Source organism: Cupressus sempervirens, chromosome 6 (assembly GCF_028749045.1).
Source record: "Cupressus sempervirens isolate cs-2001-9-10 chromosome 6, ASM2874904v1, whole genome shotgun sequence".
Lineage (NCBI taxonomy): Eukaryota > Viridiplantae > Streptophyta > Pinopsida > Cupressales > Cupressaceae > Cupressus > Cupressus sempervirens.
In genome coordinates this window covers 237,049,205-237,067,785 of record NC_143123.1, presented here as the reverse complement: position 1 = coordinate 237,067,785, position 18,581 = coordinate 237,049,205, and the positions used below count along the sequence as shown (strand labels likewise).

The following is an 18,581-nucleotide window of genomic DNA, read 5'->3' as shown; positions in this document are numbered from 1 at the left end:
AATTGAGCAACCATTGAGTAAAACAAATTTCTAGTATGCAACACTTTTTCAACTAGCTGATATCAGACACATTTTAGGCATCTGATAGTTTTCGAGTGTCTAATAATTTTTTGACCATTGTGTTCCACAATAAATAAGCCTATCAACTTAAATATAACTATTTTGATAATAACCAAATTAAAAATTATTTAAAGAAAACATTAACCTAAAGACATTAGTTTTGACCTATTAAAAAGTAGAACAAACAAACAACTTATTTATATAAACATACATTATCACTTCTTTAACTACCTCACAACTAACCTCATACCTCACCCACTATAAAGTATAAACCCTTAAATAAATCACTAATTTTGACATACCCATCATACAACATGGTCAAATTGCTAGTTCCACGTTTTTCCAAAGCCACAAATTGAAAACATTGACAAGAACACCTTTTCTATCCGTGGGCACCTCCAAGACGAAAAGCCCATCACCATTGGGTCCTCTCCAAAAGATTCTCGCAATCTCAGCAGCGGAAAGAGCCAAAACATGTCACTACACACTTTCCAGACTCTTTGGAAGTATTATAAGACTTAAACGGTCCCTCCAACACCCACGTCAGTAAGTTTTGTTAAGTACCACGACTTGTAAAGAGTTGCAAAACTTCATCTATCTCTACTCAAAACGTTTGAAAACTCTCTGGAGACTTTTTATGGCTAAGGAATGTGTGGTGAATATCAACCTTATCAAACTGCCTACAAGTACCATCATTTCCTTTACTTATATTCTCCTACCAACAGCATTCAGAACAACTATTCCTTTCAATTCCATTGTCTCTCTCAGCTTTCATTGCATTTGAGTGGCTTATAATGCCTTCTGGTGCTTTGGTGTGGATGCTGAATTCCTCCTGTGGGCCGAGGCAGTTGGAGTTGAAGTTGTTGAGAGTGCATGGAACATTTGATGTGAAGCAGCAGAAGCTCAAATGCAGAGCAGCAATTGCAGGGAGTGGGGTTGTGATGGATCCCTCACACAAACCCATCATGACATGTACGGAGCAGAAGGTTTATGATGTTGTTGTGAAGCAGGCTGCCATGGTGAAAGAGAGGGAGAGAAATGCTTTCCTTGATGTTGATGTGAAGCCTGAAATTGCCTCTCCTTCCACCATTGAACTTCTTGATGAAGCCTATCAACGTTGCGGTGAAGTTTGTGCTGAGTATGCCAAGACCTTCCATCTAGGTATTTCTCATCATCCTTTTAGTTTTCCCTTATTTTTGTCATTTTGGTCTCAGATTTTGTTGCCTTGAATGTGTTCTTGTGGGTTCTTTGTATGATTGAGTAGAAGAGTTCATGCCTTCGAATCTCGGTTGATACCATGTTCGAGATTCTTGGAACATATGTATTTAGGGATGAGGGATCAGTATTTGTGTGAGCATCGTATGGAATATTGGAGACTTTCTGCTTTTTGAGAAATGTAAATTGATTGTACGACTAAATTCTGAAAGTGAGATCCACATGTCTGATAAAAAGTGAAAATTTAAGTGCTGTTGCACAAGACACCATGAGAGAGGAATATATGGGTGAGTTACTAAAGTATCATATGGTTTGAAAAGGGCAAACCAATGGATGACTAAATATAAAATTCAAGTTTTGTAATTGGGACACATTTAGAAGTACCGTGCAATGCCAATATCATTTGTAGTTAAGTAATTTGATGTGTTGTTGTGTTTGTTTCAGGAACATTGCTGATGACCCCCGAGAGAAGGAAGGCTATTTGGGCAATATATGGTAAGTTCGAAGTCCTGTAGCAATTGTAAGATGAATATGGATTAAGATTAAGAGTTAAGATTAAAAAGGATCTATGAGTCATAATTAGGAGCTCCATAGCCATCCGAAGCCAATACTCTTGAGCACATAATATAGGTCAAAAGGAAAAGATTGCCAAGAATTATAATATTTCATAAGGTCCTTCGTCACAGCAATGAATTGAAAAGGCCCAAGATGACAACTGTGTTTAAACATCATATGTTTTTAATGGAAATCTCTTGAATGCATCATATGTTTTTGATGCAAATCTCTTGAATGCATCATAACTTCTGAAAACTCACTTTTATTTTGATGGCCTTAGTAATTATTTTTTGTTATTCTTTTGAATTTGGATTGGCTTCAATGTGAACCTCTTGCTCTCTATGTGCTGTGAATGCTGTAAGTAAACCAGTCTAGGATAATATGTTTTTTCGAAGGTGGTTTATGTTAAACCTTTTATCGAATTGTCGGAAACCAAATCTGCGGGACCTTCCATTTAGTATTGGGGTAAACTAATCCTAACAGCCTTCTTAGTGACTGGTCTATCATTAGTTTGGGTAGGCTGTTAAACGATGTCATGAATTCAGTTAGGGGCACTGGCACATTGTTGACAATCCTCCTATCTGTATTACTCGTCACCGCCTGTAAGGATTCAAACCTCGCCCAAGCTCTAATACTGCTTGTTAACTGCTAGGGTCACTGTGACGCCAGAAGATCGACCTGTCAATGGCCAATATAATCACTAGACTTATAAAAAGCACAAGAGACTGTTAAACCATGTCACAAATCCAGCTGCCTACATATTAAACTTTTCATACACAAGCTAAAATCGATATAAAACTTCTCATTTACTACTGAGGTAACCTACCACTCAACTACCAACATTTTCGATCACTGATCCATCTTTAATCCAAGTGTAACTCATTTCCAACACCTGGAAATCATTCATCTTAACTTAGTTCATTCACTTTGAAGATTTTTCAATCAATGAACTGTCAACTCAAATTTCAGTTCACTTCTATTTTTTCTGATCCCAGCTGGTTGTTTCCCATGTCAGTGCTATAATGCATTCTGTCTAACCCTCTAACAAAAGAGTCAAGCATTTTATTTCTTGAGCTTGATTATAATTCGAACATGATACATTTTCTGGACCTTAAAGGGTAAGCAATACTGATAGTGGAAGTTAAAAACAGAGAGAATATAATGACAAGCTCCTGTCATTGGTTGTAAATTTTATTTATAATATAAAGGTTTACAGATCGTTCCTAGATAATTCTATAATCATTGAAACATCAAGATTTCCGCCTGATTATGAGAATCTTCAATAGATTCTGATGTATAAGTAAAATGTGTGCAACAGTATGGTGCAGGAGGACGGATGAGCTTGTGGATGGACCCAATGCTTCACACATAACACCAGCAGCTCTTGATCGATGGGAAAAGAGGTTAGAGGATCTCTATGATGGTCGACCGTATGATATGCTAGATGCAGCTTTATCTGACACTGTTTCAAATTTTCCAGTTGATATCCAAGTAATCAGCATAGTTAATCTTCCATTTGTTCAATCTTTTAGAGAGTTAAGAAAAGCAGAGTTTTAGGGTAAATTACCCAATAACCTAGCTAGTTTCAAAATGGATTCTAAGCCTTTATGTGTGTGCTTCTCAGCCTTTCCGAGATATGATTGAGGGCATGAGACTGGACCTGATAAAGGCACAATACAAGAATTTTGATGAGCTCTACCTTTACTGTTATTATGTAGCTGGGACAGTGGGTCTAATGAGTGTTCCTGTTATGGGAATATCTCCAGATTCTAAAGCATCAACAGAAAGTGTTTATAATGCTGCCTTGGCTCTAGGAATTGCTAATCAGCTAACAAACATACTCCGGGATGTTGGAGAAGAGTAAGCATTGACCGCCAAATGCATTGTTTATGCCGGCATTTGTTCTTGTAGGGCACAAATTGGATGTGTTAATGCAAATGAGATTTTTACAATCAATGTGAATTTTCATTTCTTATTTTTGGATTTTGATTATGTTTGAGAATTTTTAGTATCAACATTTTGAATCACATTGTGATCAGAATGAAAGACAGCTCAAAAGAAGTGGAATTCCCTTTCATCTTGTTGATAGATCATGAAATGTGATTCAAAATATTGATATTTAGAAATTTCAGATAATCAAATTTAGAAAATAATAATGAAAATTGGATGTGATTGGGTGTTTAGATAAACTGCAACTCTTTTTGAGTGATGGATTTTAACTTTTTCTCATGTTATATTTTGTCTTATGAGTTAGTGCTCGGCGTGGAAGGATATATCTCCCTCAAGATGAACTTGCACGGTTTGGACTATCAGAAAAAGACGTGTTTGCTGGAGTGGTGACTGATACATGGAGAGCTTTCATGAAGGACCAGATAAAAAGAGCAAGGATGTTCTTTGATGCTGCAGAGCAAGGTGTTCCTGAGCTTGATAAAGCCAGCAGATGGCCGGTATGATACTTTTCCATTTAACTATAGCTTTAAGTCAGGAAAGCTTAAACATCACACTTCTAAGCTTTGAATTGTTTAGGCAGCTCATCTGAAATCACATTATGTCTCACCTATTAGTCTAATTTCAGCTTAAGGCACTTAAACAAATGACAGTTTAGAGTGTGACATTTGAACCAAAATTTTGAAGTCATGTCTAAGCTTCAACTTATTAAGGTGGTTCATCTTTAGTCACACTAATTTACTACAGTAAAAACTAATAGGTAGACTTTATTTGAGAAGCTAGTGTGGCTCATTTAGAATCACACTACTAGATGGTTTCTAATAAAAAATATGATGCGATTTCACATGAGCCACCTAAACAAATCAAAACTTAGAATATACTGCTTAAATCAATATCTTAGAGTATCCTTATTTAAGAGGCTAAGCTGCAATAAACTCTACTAAAGTTACATATTGTTATAGATTTAAGGAAGAATCATTAGTTATCAAGTCTTGTTTCCAGGACATGAGAGGTGGTGTTCTTAGACAGAGACTCAATATCACAGAAATGGCAATCCATTCATCAGGATGCCCTATGACATCGATGACTGAATGTTACTGAGGTTTTGACTTTTCATCTATGAAAAATATTATTTTATGATATTGCTATCCGACTTATCTGTTTAGTTCTTGAGTCAAACTCATTGACTCATGTTTCATGAGTAGCGGTTCACAGTAAACTCATCTCTCATGAGAATAAATGATTCACATGAAACTCAAATGAGTGCTAAGTGTTCCATTTATTCTCATGGAAGATGGGTTCGTATGAACCACTACTCATGAAACATGAGTCAATGAGTTTGACTGAAGACCTACATAGTTAATCAGAATAGCAATATCAAAATTTGACCTACTGTAAAAAATAATAAAATATCTCCTACTTATCAAAAATTTTATTTGTTTAAAATGATAACACAATTAAAAAACAACAAATGATTCTCATCAATAAGAAGTTCAAACTTTCATTATCATAATAGATACTATGGTGCATTCTAATGACTGAATAGAAATTTTCAATATGACTGATGCCATGACGAATTTCCTTTGTAGTTAGTCATTGCAAAAGTCAAATTCCAAATTGTAACTCGTCTAATGGATTCTTATGCTGCTTCAGGTATGGGCTTCCTTGATACTTTATCGTCAGATATTAGATGCAATTGAAGCAAATGACTATAATAACTTTAATCAGCGAGCATATGTTGGAAAAGTGAAGAAGTTTCTTTCCTTGCCTATGGCTTATACACAAGCGTTTCTCAACCCTAAAAGTATTTCTAAGGTTACTATAAAATAATTATTATTATTTCAATTCTTTTAGAGCCCTTCAGATTGAAAATGGTGTTGTCGGGAAGCCTCTACTGCCATGTAAAAATGCGATGCAATGCAAATCATGGAAGCCATGTAAATTATTTTTAATTGAAGTTTTAAAATCCATAAGCTGATGAAAGGTTATACTCATTCATGCGGTATAATTTCTTTCTCCTATATCATTCTTTGTTCTTTAGATACCATATGAACTCCACAGAAAATAAAATGTAGAGGAAGACCTTTAGAATCCTTCAGAGGTGAGTTGAAGATTTGAGAGGTCAAGCAGAAAGAAAAACCTGCATATTAATACAAGTCATCAAACAGGTAAACAATGCAGGCTTGCAAAATGAGTTATAAATTGCAAGCTGTTGTAAACTATGGTTGGATCCATGGCAATAGTTCTGTTTTGTGCAAGCTATGTATTTTGGGTGGTGGGAATAAGAAAAGATTAACAGGCTTTTAGTCTGTCTTATGAATTATTCTATTAAAGATTAAAAGTTCATTTTATTAGGTTTAATATCTTCATATCATAAGATAAGTCGTGAAGATGTTATCTAAGTGAGTGAGATAAGTTGTGAAGATGGTATCTAAGTAATTTGTTAGAGTGGACATTGATTTTTTCAGTTTTGATCAAAATTAAAAGAGACTATATAGAGAAGTTAGTAAGAAGTTGTCAACTTTCTTTAAAGGAACAATTCAAATTCTACAATCGTGATACTGAGTTGTTCTAAGTGATTTTGGTAGAATAAATATGAGTAAATATGAATAATTTAAATATTACTCTAGTGATAAAAATCACACCTCCATGCTCTTTTATTTTGTTACATCTATTTTACTTAGTGTTTTTATGTAATAATAAATTTGTAAGTGACATTTGTTTATATAAATAGTTTCCTAATAGTATCAATTTATTTTTATAATTATTTATCTTTTACAACTCATTTTACATTTTAGATTTTTCATTCAGCATTTAGATTGAATCTATAGGTTAATAATTGATTTAAGTACTTCAAGAGTAATAATCTAAATTTCAAATTTCAAATTTCAAGAACACTGATTTCAAATATTTTGTCATTAGTTATTTTGAATTGTCTCAGTGGATGTTTGTTGATCTATTTTATATATCATTATACTCATAAGCATTTATTTTTCATTATTACACTACAAAAAAAATATTAAAAAATATTCATGATATATTCATAATGATTTACAAGAAAATAATTTATTATATATCATCTTAGAGGAACAACACATTTACTTATATCTTTTATTTTCATTTATCATTGCCAAGCCAATCATTTTTTATATAACAAAATATTGAAAGAAATTTCACACCACAATTATCATTGCACATAGAGAATTTAAAGAAATGTCATTAAGCCCTCAAGACAGAACATGACAAAAAAGAACAGAGCTAGCTATAAAGGGCAACACCCCTACTACTAACCACTAGACAACACGAGACTAGACATAAAAACCAAAGACAAAAGACATAAGATGATAATTAACCCATTTTCTTAATCAGCTACGCTGCTTGCTCTTCTAGCTTTTCCATTTTCTTAGCAGCTACCTTGATTTGATTAATGCTCGAGGAGGGCCCTGCTAGCCTTAGTCCTCCCAGTCCCTTTCTTTTTCTTAGTGGCACCTTGATTTTCAGGAACCAGAGAACAACCATCCAATTTTCTGATCAGTATTTGACATGTTCATTGGAAACTTTGAGAATTTTATAGCTTAGATAAAAAATGCTCTTGAGAGTGATCTCAATACTAGATTAACCTCGTTTTCCAACTCTAGCACCTTGGCATCCAACTTGTAGAAGGCCTTTTTAATGATTCCATAGAAGGATCCACCCTGTCAGCAATGTCACGAACCTTTTGCCCATCAATCCTCCCCTCTAGAAATCCCATTTTGTCTTTTAAATTCATTATTTGGTGGAACAACCATTTGATGGATCTAAAGTTATCCAAGAGACTATTGTTGGCATTGTTAAGCAGGTCCATAGTCTCCTCATTGTAATCACTCAGAATGATCATAGAGGGATCAATTAATTCTTGGAGCACCACTTTACCTAGTTCCACCTCACCCACCATTAGATCAATCTTCTCCCTAGCGATCCCTAGCCTTAGTGAATTCATACTCGTGTTCTTCCATGCCAATTTCCTTCCCTTAAACGGAATGGAAGGGTCATTGTGGGCCTTGTTCTAAGTAGCTTGGGAAGGAGCAACATCCTGGACCAGATTCTCCATGGGAGAATCATCCCCATATTGGTCCTTGATGAGATTCAAAGCGGAATCAAAAGCCTTGCTACTTTTATCACCACCTTTATCAATATTCAGGTTCCTCCTAGAGTGTTTTGTAGCTCGACTAACACTCTCCTCCTCAATTTTAGTATCCATTTCATTCCCTTCATCTTCATACTCATGCGATGAGATGACCACTTTAACTTATTTTTGGGGAACAAAGGTTTTTGCAAGTTTTATGGTAGGCATTTTCTTCTTCTTATCCACACCCTTAACTTGATTTTTCTTATTGTGGTTAGCCTCCTCCATATTAATGGCAAGAAAATCATCCTCGTCAAATAAATCTTCATTTGAGTCCACTATTTTCTTAATCTACTTCCTAGTTGGAGGGGCATAAACCTTTTTCTTTGAAGTCTTTGCTTTCACTAGGGTTTTAACGAGCCCCTTACCCTTTCCTTTAATTTTAGGCACATCTGCCTCATCCTTGAGTGCATCCCTTCATTGTCCTCACTATGTGAGAGGCCTTGAGAATCTTCTAAAACATCCTCCTCAGTGGCCTCAATACCCTTTATCTTTGGGAACTTCTCTACAGAATGGACTTTAATGTACTCATAAATGAGAAGCATTAAGTCATCATGGAGAGGGGGATTAGTGAGAATTTTCTCCCTTACATCGTTAACACTTGCATTCATGGAAGACTAAAGGTAAAGCCAATGGAAATTTTAATTCCATGTCTACAATGATTCAATAAAATAAAATGATGTGAGAAAACTCTAGAAAATCTTTCATTCAAAGTTATGTATTAAAAAATCACACACATGACAAAACACCATAGCTTTTTAATGCTGCTAGGCTGAAAATAGGTCTTAACATCTTGCTTGAAAATGGCTTCACTCTCTCTAGGCTCTTTGAGGAATTCCTCAATGGCGGTGTCCAAGAATTTGTAATCTCTACAAAATTTCCTGTCAACAATCAGGATGCTCATCATCTTAGAAATAAGATCCTCTGTAATCGTAATTCTCCTTTGACCAACATGTAGGGTACCCTCATTCCACCTCCTTAGAAAGAGTTGAGTGATATGTGGGTTACCACCATGAAGCCTCTCCATGAATGTGGTAATGCCACCACTTTCTAGAATTTCCCAAACCTCTATACATTGCTTCCATTTGTCACAATTAGATGGCTCAATGACATCTTCCTTCACCTCCCATAGCTCTCAAATAGCTCTCGGTTAATAGAGAACAGATGCAGAGAGGCTTCACAAGAAAATACAGAGCCAAAAGACAAATGCAAGCTCTCAAAATAACCTAGAAAGCATGCGAAAGAAATAAATCATTAATCAAATGTCCTTAATCTCTTTTGCACACCTCGAAATCAATAATCAGTCACCTCTAAGTGCATCTATTCATGTTTATAATTACTCATGCTCTCCATGTAAAGATGTCATAGTCAATGTTTAATATAACCTCAAAAGGTAGGTCTTCAATACCCTTCCCTGTCACACACTCATCACACCTCACCGCTAGGTTGGCTATAACATCTGTCACCATTGTTAGATTCTTGACAGACATGGGATATGAAATAATTCTCCATGGTTTTAAGTATATTAATTGTCTCCTTGATGATATTTTCAATATTCCAAGAGGATCTAGAGATACCATTTAGGTAGTTAAAAATGTTCATAGAATCTATTGGGACTCAAAATTGAAGCCCTGATTTTGAGTACTATTGAGAAAAATGAGTCCTATAAACTCTTCTTGATGCATATATAGCCACCTGTCCATTTGAGGTTTGTGAGGTGTTTAATGTTTCTAACACCTTCCATTCAGCATATCCACTCATTTCATGAAGTTATATTGACATTCCGAGCTATTCCGTGAAGTCTTGTTTTGAGCAATTTACAATTCTACATTTTGACACAAGTGTCAAACAACAACAGGAGGCCTTGTTTGCAATTGAATACCTCACACCTAGTAATGTTTCATGACTCCTCACTTTGGAAGTGTTTAGTGTCCATGCCAGAGAGCCTATGTTTCAAATTTTGAGTAGTTTCAAATCTGTTTGACTAGGTTTTGAATCCCTCAAAGTTGGTCATTTATTGATGTCATGCTGATGCACTTTGTTCTGAATTCTGGGAAGCCTTGTTTGACTTGTTATAATTTTGACCCAATTGACTGAATTGATAAAATTCTTTTTTTGTTGCATTTTAGGGGTCAAAAACTTTCTATGTTTCAAGTGTGAGCTTATGATGAATCGGTTTGATCAGTTTTCAAACATGATTCCAAATGCAATTTGTAACTTTTTACTGGTGTCAAGAAAGGCAGATTTGTCAGTACCCTTGTTCATGTTTTCATTTCTCAAAATCTGTGATAGGTGAGATTGAATGGATTGTACCATTGCATTGCACTCTAAAAATACTTCAAGTATACCAATTTTCAAGTCTTGATGAATCCGTCTGCACACTTTCCCAGGTCTATTCCATTTGCAAAAATCATCTTTTGTCATTGTTTCAATTTGCAAATTTTAAGTAGCTCACTTTGACCATTCTCCATTTGTGTCCTATTATTCGTCATGAGCCCAAATCCTAGATTCATATTGTCCTTGTGACAATGAACCAATACCCCCATTTTTGTTTCCCCAAGTGTCAGTTTGCCTAGTTTTTGAAGCCAAATCAGAACATGTTTTATTGTTTTTTGACATGTTTACTTGCAGGTAGTTCTAAAAGGGCAACTTAAACAGTCAATATCTTTTGACTGAGAATTCACCATGAGATGAGATTCAACAGGGTAAGAGTATGTGGAGTAGAGAATCAATATGTTCAATTTCAGACTATGGTCAGGTGTTCTTGTCAGTTTTTAAGGCCAATCAACAGATCCCTTGGAACTAAATTGATAGATGGCAAAAGGGGTAAAGTGATTTTCAAAAGCTGAATCAATGATGCAAATTGATTCCAATTATAATCAAGCATTCAGTAGATCAATGTGACGTTTCAGTTGTTTGGAAACAATTTTTTTTTTTCCGCCAAACCCAATTTGGGGCCCGACTATTCTCATCAAACTGTGGTCATATTTGCAGAGCAAAAGTGTATTGAGGAGATAAAATGATTTCAACTTTTTCGAAAGTGTTTGTTTTAGAATATGCAAATAGAGTTATGCTTTAAAATGACATGATGAGAAAGCTTTGAAGTGTTTGATTTTGAAAGAGCTAATGTGCAAGACTTCATGGCATGAAGCATTATGAAATGATACGATTTCATTGAGGAACTAAACCATCGGATCAATGATGCGGGTTTAAAGCTTGAGGTGGACTATGAGACTTATAAATTTCTTCATGGTGACTAGCCCGCCATCAAATGATGAGATAAAAAAAACATGAAAGGGTTCCCAAGGTGGGTATATATGAGAATGCCTGTTCTAAATGGATGAGAGAGTATCTCATGTTAGATATCTAGATTTTGAAAATGCTAATCCTGTAGCTATAAACTTGAAGGAAAAAATAAAGCAGGGAAGGGGACGTTGAAGAAGATTTCTCACATGCAAATCCCTCTCCCATCTTCACTCGGCTCCCTGCAAGTACTCGTACATCTCTAGGAATGGATGATGTACATCTGTAGTGTCAAAGGACTGCAATCAAACCTGCACATTGTATTGTCAATAAGATGATATTGAGAGCAATGGCTGATGTATTATTACATGGGCATCAATTGATACATATTATAGACAAACTTAATGTCCACGCCAATGAGGAAGCCACCATTTTAAGACAAAGTTGCCTTGTTAAAAAGAGGAGGGTGTGGGAGGGGAAAGCCTTTTGGCAAGTCCAATGAAAATTAGAATTTTGACATTCTAAATGAACAAAACCAAGGTGCTCGTACTAATAGAACTAAAAGTCCTCAAATGTCTTTGGAAGCTTCAAGAAATGGTGGTAGTCAAGGAGCAGCTGGAAGTGGTGAGGCCTATTCAAATTTAATCAATAGGGACCAATACAACTCGGTAGATTTTCCTATTGATCATGAATCTGCAAAATTTTTTGTAATAAAATCCTATAGTGAGGATGATGTTCATTAGAGCATCAAGTATAATGTCTGGGCAAGTACACTTAACGTCAATAAGAGGTTAGATGGGGCATATCAAGAGGCATAAAACTTAGCTGATGAGAGTTCTGGAAGCTGTCTAATTTTTTTAAATTTTTTTTCTCATTTAATGCAAGTGGTCAATTTTGTGGCTTGGTCGAGATGACTGGCAATGTGGACTTCAATAAAAATATGGATTTCTGGCAGCAAGAAAAGTGGAATGGATTTTTCCCAATAAAGTGGCATATAATTAAAGATATTCCTAATTCTCAGTTTAGACAAATTATTTTGGAAAACAATGAGAACAAGCCTGTGACCAATAGCAGAGACACACAGGAGATCAAGTTCTCATAGGGCGTTGAAATGCTAAAGATCTTCAAGAATTATTCATCAAGATCATCAATTCTTGATGATTTCACTTACTATAAAGCTCGTCAAAAAGAAATAAACGAGAAAGCCGCAAGCTGTGTGATGCAAAGGAGAAACAGTTTCAAAACTTTATCCCACATTCATGAGTCGGGCAGAGCTTTTAATATTTAAATTCAAGAGCTCTCAAAACTTAATTGTCTAAGAGACAACTGCTCTTCGAAGTTGTGCCATGTAGAGGGGCCCACTTGGTCGGCCAGGAAAAAGAGTACTGTTTTGGGCAAAAAGGAAAGGAAAAAGAGTACTGTTTTGGGCAAAAAGGAAAGTTCGCTGGAAAATAAAGGTTCACGGAAAAGTTAAGAATGTCACCGAGAAAGTGAAGGATTTCGGTGGTCACCATGTCACCATTGGAAAACATGATGGTCTCACCCGTAGCGACATGGTGACCTCCCACAAAATGAAAAATTCGGTTTGAAAAATTGAAAATGTCGCAGAGTTGGGGATGCCATGGGGCCACTCATTGTCTTGAAAAATTGAAAATGCCCCAGAGTTGGGGTTGCCATGGGGCCACTCATTGTTTGACATGTGGCACTAATTTATGGCTAAGGGAGGCATAAGGGAAGTTTTTAAAATAATAAATATTCTTTTTTTTGAGCATTTAGTTGAGTAAATTGATTTTTTTTTAAATAGTGAATTTCATATAGTTTACACTATGGAAATTTTTTAATTTTTCAAATTTATTCTTTTAATTGCTTTGGCCATGGAGTTGGAGATTGATTTTCAAATGACTACTAGAGGGGCATTTTTTGCCCAAAAAATACACTCCAATATACCATTGAAACTGGGAGTAAACAAATTTTTTGAATATGAGGTCAGATTTTACATAGTTATTCAGTGATTTAGTCTATAAGCAAATTTGTAATTTCTAGGGCATTCTCAATAGAACAAGTAGATTTCGCCATTGAGCATCAAAATTGGTTAGAGGGCAGATGTAAAAGACTGTTGAAGTCTAAATGTGGAGAAAAGTAATTCTAATAAGTTTTTATTTCCTTTAAAAGTCATTTTAATTGATTTTTGCCTATGTTTTAATTTGGCATCATAAATCAGTTATTCTTTCCAATCAAATAGTTGAATCACTTTATGCTTTTGGGAGGCAAAATGGTTAAAGATTTGATATCCAGTTGCAGAGAGATTATTTTCACTGTTAGGAGAGGTTTTTCAAGTGGACACATGTTGTCTTCACAACAAATCCGAGAATTCACTCTCCTCTATATCATTCTCTTTCTCATTCTTTGTAGAGGTTCTAGTTTTGGGATAAAAATTACTCACTACTGAGATACCATTCTTCAACAATTTCTCTTGTCTTGAGTAGCATTAAGTCTAATATAGATAGCTCTCATTTGTTAGGTGATTTGTGAGTTATTTCTATGCATCTTTTATGTATTTGTTTTCAAGAAAAATGAATAAAAATACAGCAAGGGGTTTTAATTTCAATCTGAATCTTGTCTCCTATTCATGGATTTGTAATCTTTTATAGTTTGTGAACAAAGAGCATAAACTAGGTTGCATTTTTTTTAAGAAAGTATGGAACAAAGATCCATGTAATTGATTGATATTTATCACAAGGTTTGCAAATTTCATGATGGGATAGTTCAAAGTATGAGATTCATTTTGATGAAGATGTCTATTAACAAGGTGAAAGATAGATTAGTGATCTTGATGTAAGAGTTATGTTCAAGATTTTCAAGAGATGTATTGTTGTAATTCATGTAATTTCTCAATAGATAAGGCACTAATCAGTTGCAAGATCATTCAATTTTGTTGCTCATACCTAGGTCTTGATGATATCAACATATTAAATCATTTTTTCCTTTTATGTTGAAAGTTATTCAAAGTTTAACCCTCACTTAGCTTATCAATTTCATGAGTCATGGTATTAGTTATTTCACGCTTGTGATTTCTTGGTTAAGTATAGAAGATTTAGGGGTTTCATGTGTTATTCTAGATCTTGATTATGCTCATTGCACTGGTCACATAATCAGATCTTAAGAGGTTCACCCACCTAGGTTTTGCAGAGCCTGAAGTGAAGAAGGAGTGTAGCCTTATAGTTGGCCCAGGTTCTCAATGAATTGTGTCCATTATTGGAGATAGCTGCCCATAGATGCATTCTTGCCTTGCATACTTGGTTATTCAAAATCTGTTAAATCGGGATCCAACAAAATCTCCCTCTAGCTAGAGATTAGAGACCCCATGTTCCTTAGCCAATTTGATAATCTAGAGAGCTACCATGGCCTCAACTAAGTGGTTAGTCTGGATTTCCAAAGGGAGTGCCAATGCTACCAAACACTGACCATAATGATTCCTTATCAGTCCCCCAGACCCAGCCAACATAGGGTTACCCTTGGTTGTCTTATTAAAGTTAGCTTTTAACCATTTTTCTAGAGGGAAAGACATTTTTCTTTCCACTCTCCTTGAATCCATGGAGTCCCTGGATGACATGTTATTAATAACCTTTTTCATACTACTTCTTGGACTTTTAATATTGAGACTCCACTATGACATTCTCAATCTTAGAGAAAACCACCTTAGGGGGAGCCACCTTATCCCTAAAATTACTATTATTTCTCTATCCATATGCCCCAAGAAATGTGAGGAAGAGCAAGAGACCAAAACAATTGAAACTCCTTATAAGAGTGGAAGGGGGAGGACCATTGAGAAAAACTTTTAAAAAAATTGACAAGGAAAACCCATGAGATGTTAAGTTTAGATAGAAAAAGGAACCAAATCTCTCTAGAGAAAGGGAAATGGATGAAAAGATGATTAATAGACTCAACCTCCAACTAAAAAAGGATACACATGTTGGAAATTTGGAAGCCTCTTTTACATAAGTTATCAATAGTTAAAATCCTATTTCGAAGAAGAATCCAAAATAATATATAACTTTGAGGATACGGGTCAAGTTCTAAGCCTTAGCCCAACATGGATGGTCACCTTGGATGCTAGACAAAACCTGATAAGGTGAAGCCACATAGAAGTTGCCAGAAGGTGTGGCTTCCCAAACCAAGGAGTCCTAATTAACATTTAAAAGGACCAAGGAAAATAAAGATATGAGGGGCCTCAGAGGAGGGAATTCTTCCCCCATGTTAACCCAATCCCTATTCCTCCAATAGTCAGCCACTCTAGATCCAAATCTAGCAATACACTAGTCCTTCCAATCTCTATACACATATTTTCCAAGATCCCAGACAACAACCATTTATCTTCCCAAAAGAGGATAGATTCACCATTTCCTGATTTCCATTTGATTCTCATGGCAGTGACTTGTCTAGCCTTTAGAATACCATTCTAGAAGAAAGAGCCCCTTTGGATGTCCTCAGAAATGAACAATTCTTGAATGTAGCCAAAAAATTCTGGTTGAACATCTAGATCTTCCTTAGCTCCAATCCCCATAGTCTCTTAGGAAGGCATACCTTATCTTGGGAGAAAAGAGGAAGCCTTTTGTGATCTTTAGTACCAGATGATAAATTTTTTTTTGAATCCTTTCAATAACTTCAATAAATTTAGTAGAAATCTAAAAAAGGATGAGGACGTATGTGAGAAGATTATGAAGGGTAGACTTATGAAGTTGAACTTTACCCGCTTGACTGAGGATGACCACTTTCCAATGCACCAACTTTCTATTAAATTTATCCACAAGATTGTTCCAAAAGAAATTAGATGGTATTAGCCTTAGAGGAAGACCCAAATAGATGAAAGACAATACTGCAATATCACATCCCAAAATACCTACAATCCTATGTTGTCTCTCCTCAAGGGCATTGAAAAATAACATGCTCTTATTCCAATTGATAAGATGCCCAATAGCTTGGCAATAAAAATTCAAGATATCCTTCATTTTCCTTGCCTCCTTAATAGTAGCCACTCCCCCAAGAATGGTATCATCCACAAATTGTTGATGAAAGAAAGATTCATCATTTGATTATGAGTTGATGCCTTCCAGATCCTTAAAATTAATACTCGTAGAGATTAGCCTACCCAAGCATTCAACAACAATAACATAATAATGGGAGATAGGAGATCTCCTTGTCTCAAGCCCCTGGAAGGTTTGAAGGAGGAAGGAACACCATTAACCATAATCGACATTGAGGTAGTAGAGACCAACTGATATATTAATTTATAAACCTTCTTATCAAAACCAAAAGCAGCAAGAATCTTCAAAAGGAAATCCCAATCCACTCTATCTTAGGCTTTTGAAAGGTCCAATTTAAGAAGGAATCCTTGCTTATTAGCTAGAGCAAGTGAATCAATGACTTCATGCACTAGAATGATAGAATCAAGAATCTTCCTACCAAGGGTAAAACCTGATTGTTGAGGGTAGATAATCCTAGTCAAAACCTCTAGAAATCTGAGAGTAAGGACCTTTGAAATAATTTTATAAAAATAATTACAAATATTGGTGGAGTGAAATTTATCTACTGATTCAACTCTAGTCACCTTTGGAATCAAAACCAAAAGGTAGAATTGATCTCCTTCAGAAGATTTTTGGACCCAAAAAATTCTTGAACAACCTTCACAACATCATTTTAAACAATTTTTTAAAAGTGCTAGAAGAAGAACAAGGGAAAGCCATCCAGGCCAGGGGCCTTATCACCTTCAAAGGAAAAAGTAGCATTTTCCACCTCTTTCTCTTGTAGGGATAACCCTTAGTGTATTATTCATATTTGCTCCTATAATTGAAGGAAAATAACTCAGGATTTTGTCTTGATTCTCTTTGGATGGGGAAGGGTCCACAATAAGATGATTCACAAAAAAGATCTTAGCCTATGATATAATACTTTCCTCCTCCTTGATAACTCTGTTTTCTTTGATCAGTCTAGAAATATGATTTTTTGCCTTGTGGCACTTGAAAGCAGTAAGATGGAAGAAGCTGGTATTTCTATCCCCCTCACGTAGCCAAATAAACCTAGATCTCTACCTCTAATAGACCTCCTCTTTTGAAATAATATAATGGTAAGAATAGAGCAATGCCTTCTCTTTCGTTATGATCTCTTGATTATATCCATGATTTTGAATAGTTTCTTGAACTTGAGATGTCTCACTAAGGATGCCAACTTTCAACTCAAAGATATTTCCAAAAATAAGATTTATTCCAAATTTCAATTTTCTCTTTGCCATTGCTAACTTTCTTAGTGACCCTAAACATAACCATCCCCATCAATGTTGATAGACCACCACTCCTGAATCTTGTCCCAAATACTTGAGTGTCTAATCCACATTTTTTTAAATTTGAAAGAATAGCTTTTTTTTGTCCATAGGATCCAGATTCAACACAGTAATAAAATAGTCTGATCCGATTCTAGCCAAAGTCAAGAAAGTAGGAAAATCTGGAAAGCCAATCAACTGAGATCATATCTCTATCCAATTTAACATGTATACAATCTTCCCCGTGTCTCCTAGTTGACCAAAAAAATTAGTTCCTTGAAGATCCACATTGATGAGGGCCAAATCATTAATAAGATTCATAAGATCCAATCTACTATCTAGATCTATCTCTGATCCTCCCTTTTTTTCATGGTTTTTCAAAGGAGTGTTAAATCTCCTATTATGATGCATAGCTTCCATTTAGGCCTCTTCCTAAAAGCTTCTTGATTTTTCCCAATATCTAGAACTACTTCTTTTAGAGTTGGGAGCATACACATTAAGGACATACTAGCTATCATCTTCTCTAAATTCTCAAATTTAATCAACAAAATATTGTCACCTTCCAAAATTACTTCACCTCTAAATTTGTAGGAGTTCCGTAGGGAAACAATCTTACCAGACTTCCCCTCAGAGCTAGATCCTATCACTATAACTTTGTTGCAAAACTTTATAGATTCTACTATTTCCTTGATCATCTTAGTTTCTTGTACAAAAACAATATATGGCTTATGATCCCTTATTAAATTCCTTAAAATATCCTACTTATGTGACCCATTTAGGTCACAAATATTCCATGAAATAATCTTCATTTTTTTTGTGAGAACATGCCTCCTAGATGGTAAGCTAAGTACCATCTTTTATATTCTTGCATGCTTCCTCCTTCCGAACCATACCATCTTTTTTTCCTATCGAATTTATTTGGTTTAAATCCAACATATGGCTTACTCTTACATCTAGTTGATGCTAGAGATTCTGGTGATGTGTCTCTATTATTTTTCTTTTTTCTTTTCCTCTTGGAGACAATATTCCAACCCTTTTCATTAGACATTTCTCCTCCTACACATTGATCAAATAGGGGTT

The 18,581-nt window shown here is 35.3% G+C and overlaps 1 protein-coding gene across 1 annotated transcript; it reads left to right on the top strand.

Moving 5' to 3' along the window:
• Positions 1 to 754: 754 nt before the first annotated feature.
• LOC149552121 (phytoene synthase 2, chloroplastic-like) lies at positions 755 to 6,097 on the top strand. Its single transcript, XM_089787606.1, has 6 exons — positions 755 to 1,221; positions 1,720 to 1,770; positions 3,149 to 3,321; positions 3,455 to 3,690; positions 4,085 to 4,277; positions 5,431 to 6,097. The coding sequence occupies exons 1-6, from the start codon at positions 855 to 857 to the stop codon at positions 5,605 to 5,607; spliced, it is 1,197 nt and encodes a 398-aa protein (XP_089643732.1). The 5' UTR covers positions 755 to 854; the 3' UTR covers positions 5,608 to 6,097.
• Positions 6,098 to 18,581: the final 12,484 nt, after the last annotated feature.

Excerpts from the sequence above, each read along its gene's own strand:
- LOC149552121 (XM_089787606.1), top strand. The coding sequence starts at position 855 with ATGCCTTCTGGTGCTTTGGTGTGGATGCTGAATTCCTCCTGTGGGCCG. Across the intron at positions 3,691-4,084 it reads CTCCGGGATGTTGGAGAAGA|TGCTCGGCGTGGAAGGATAT; the intron begins GTAAGCATTGAC and ends CTTATGAGTTAG. Across the intron at positions 4,278-5,430 it reads ATAAAGCCAGCAGATGGCCG|GTATGGGCTTCCTTGATACT; the intron begins GTATGATACTTT and ends ATGCTGCTTCAG.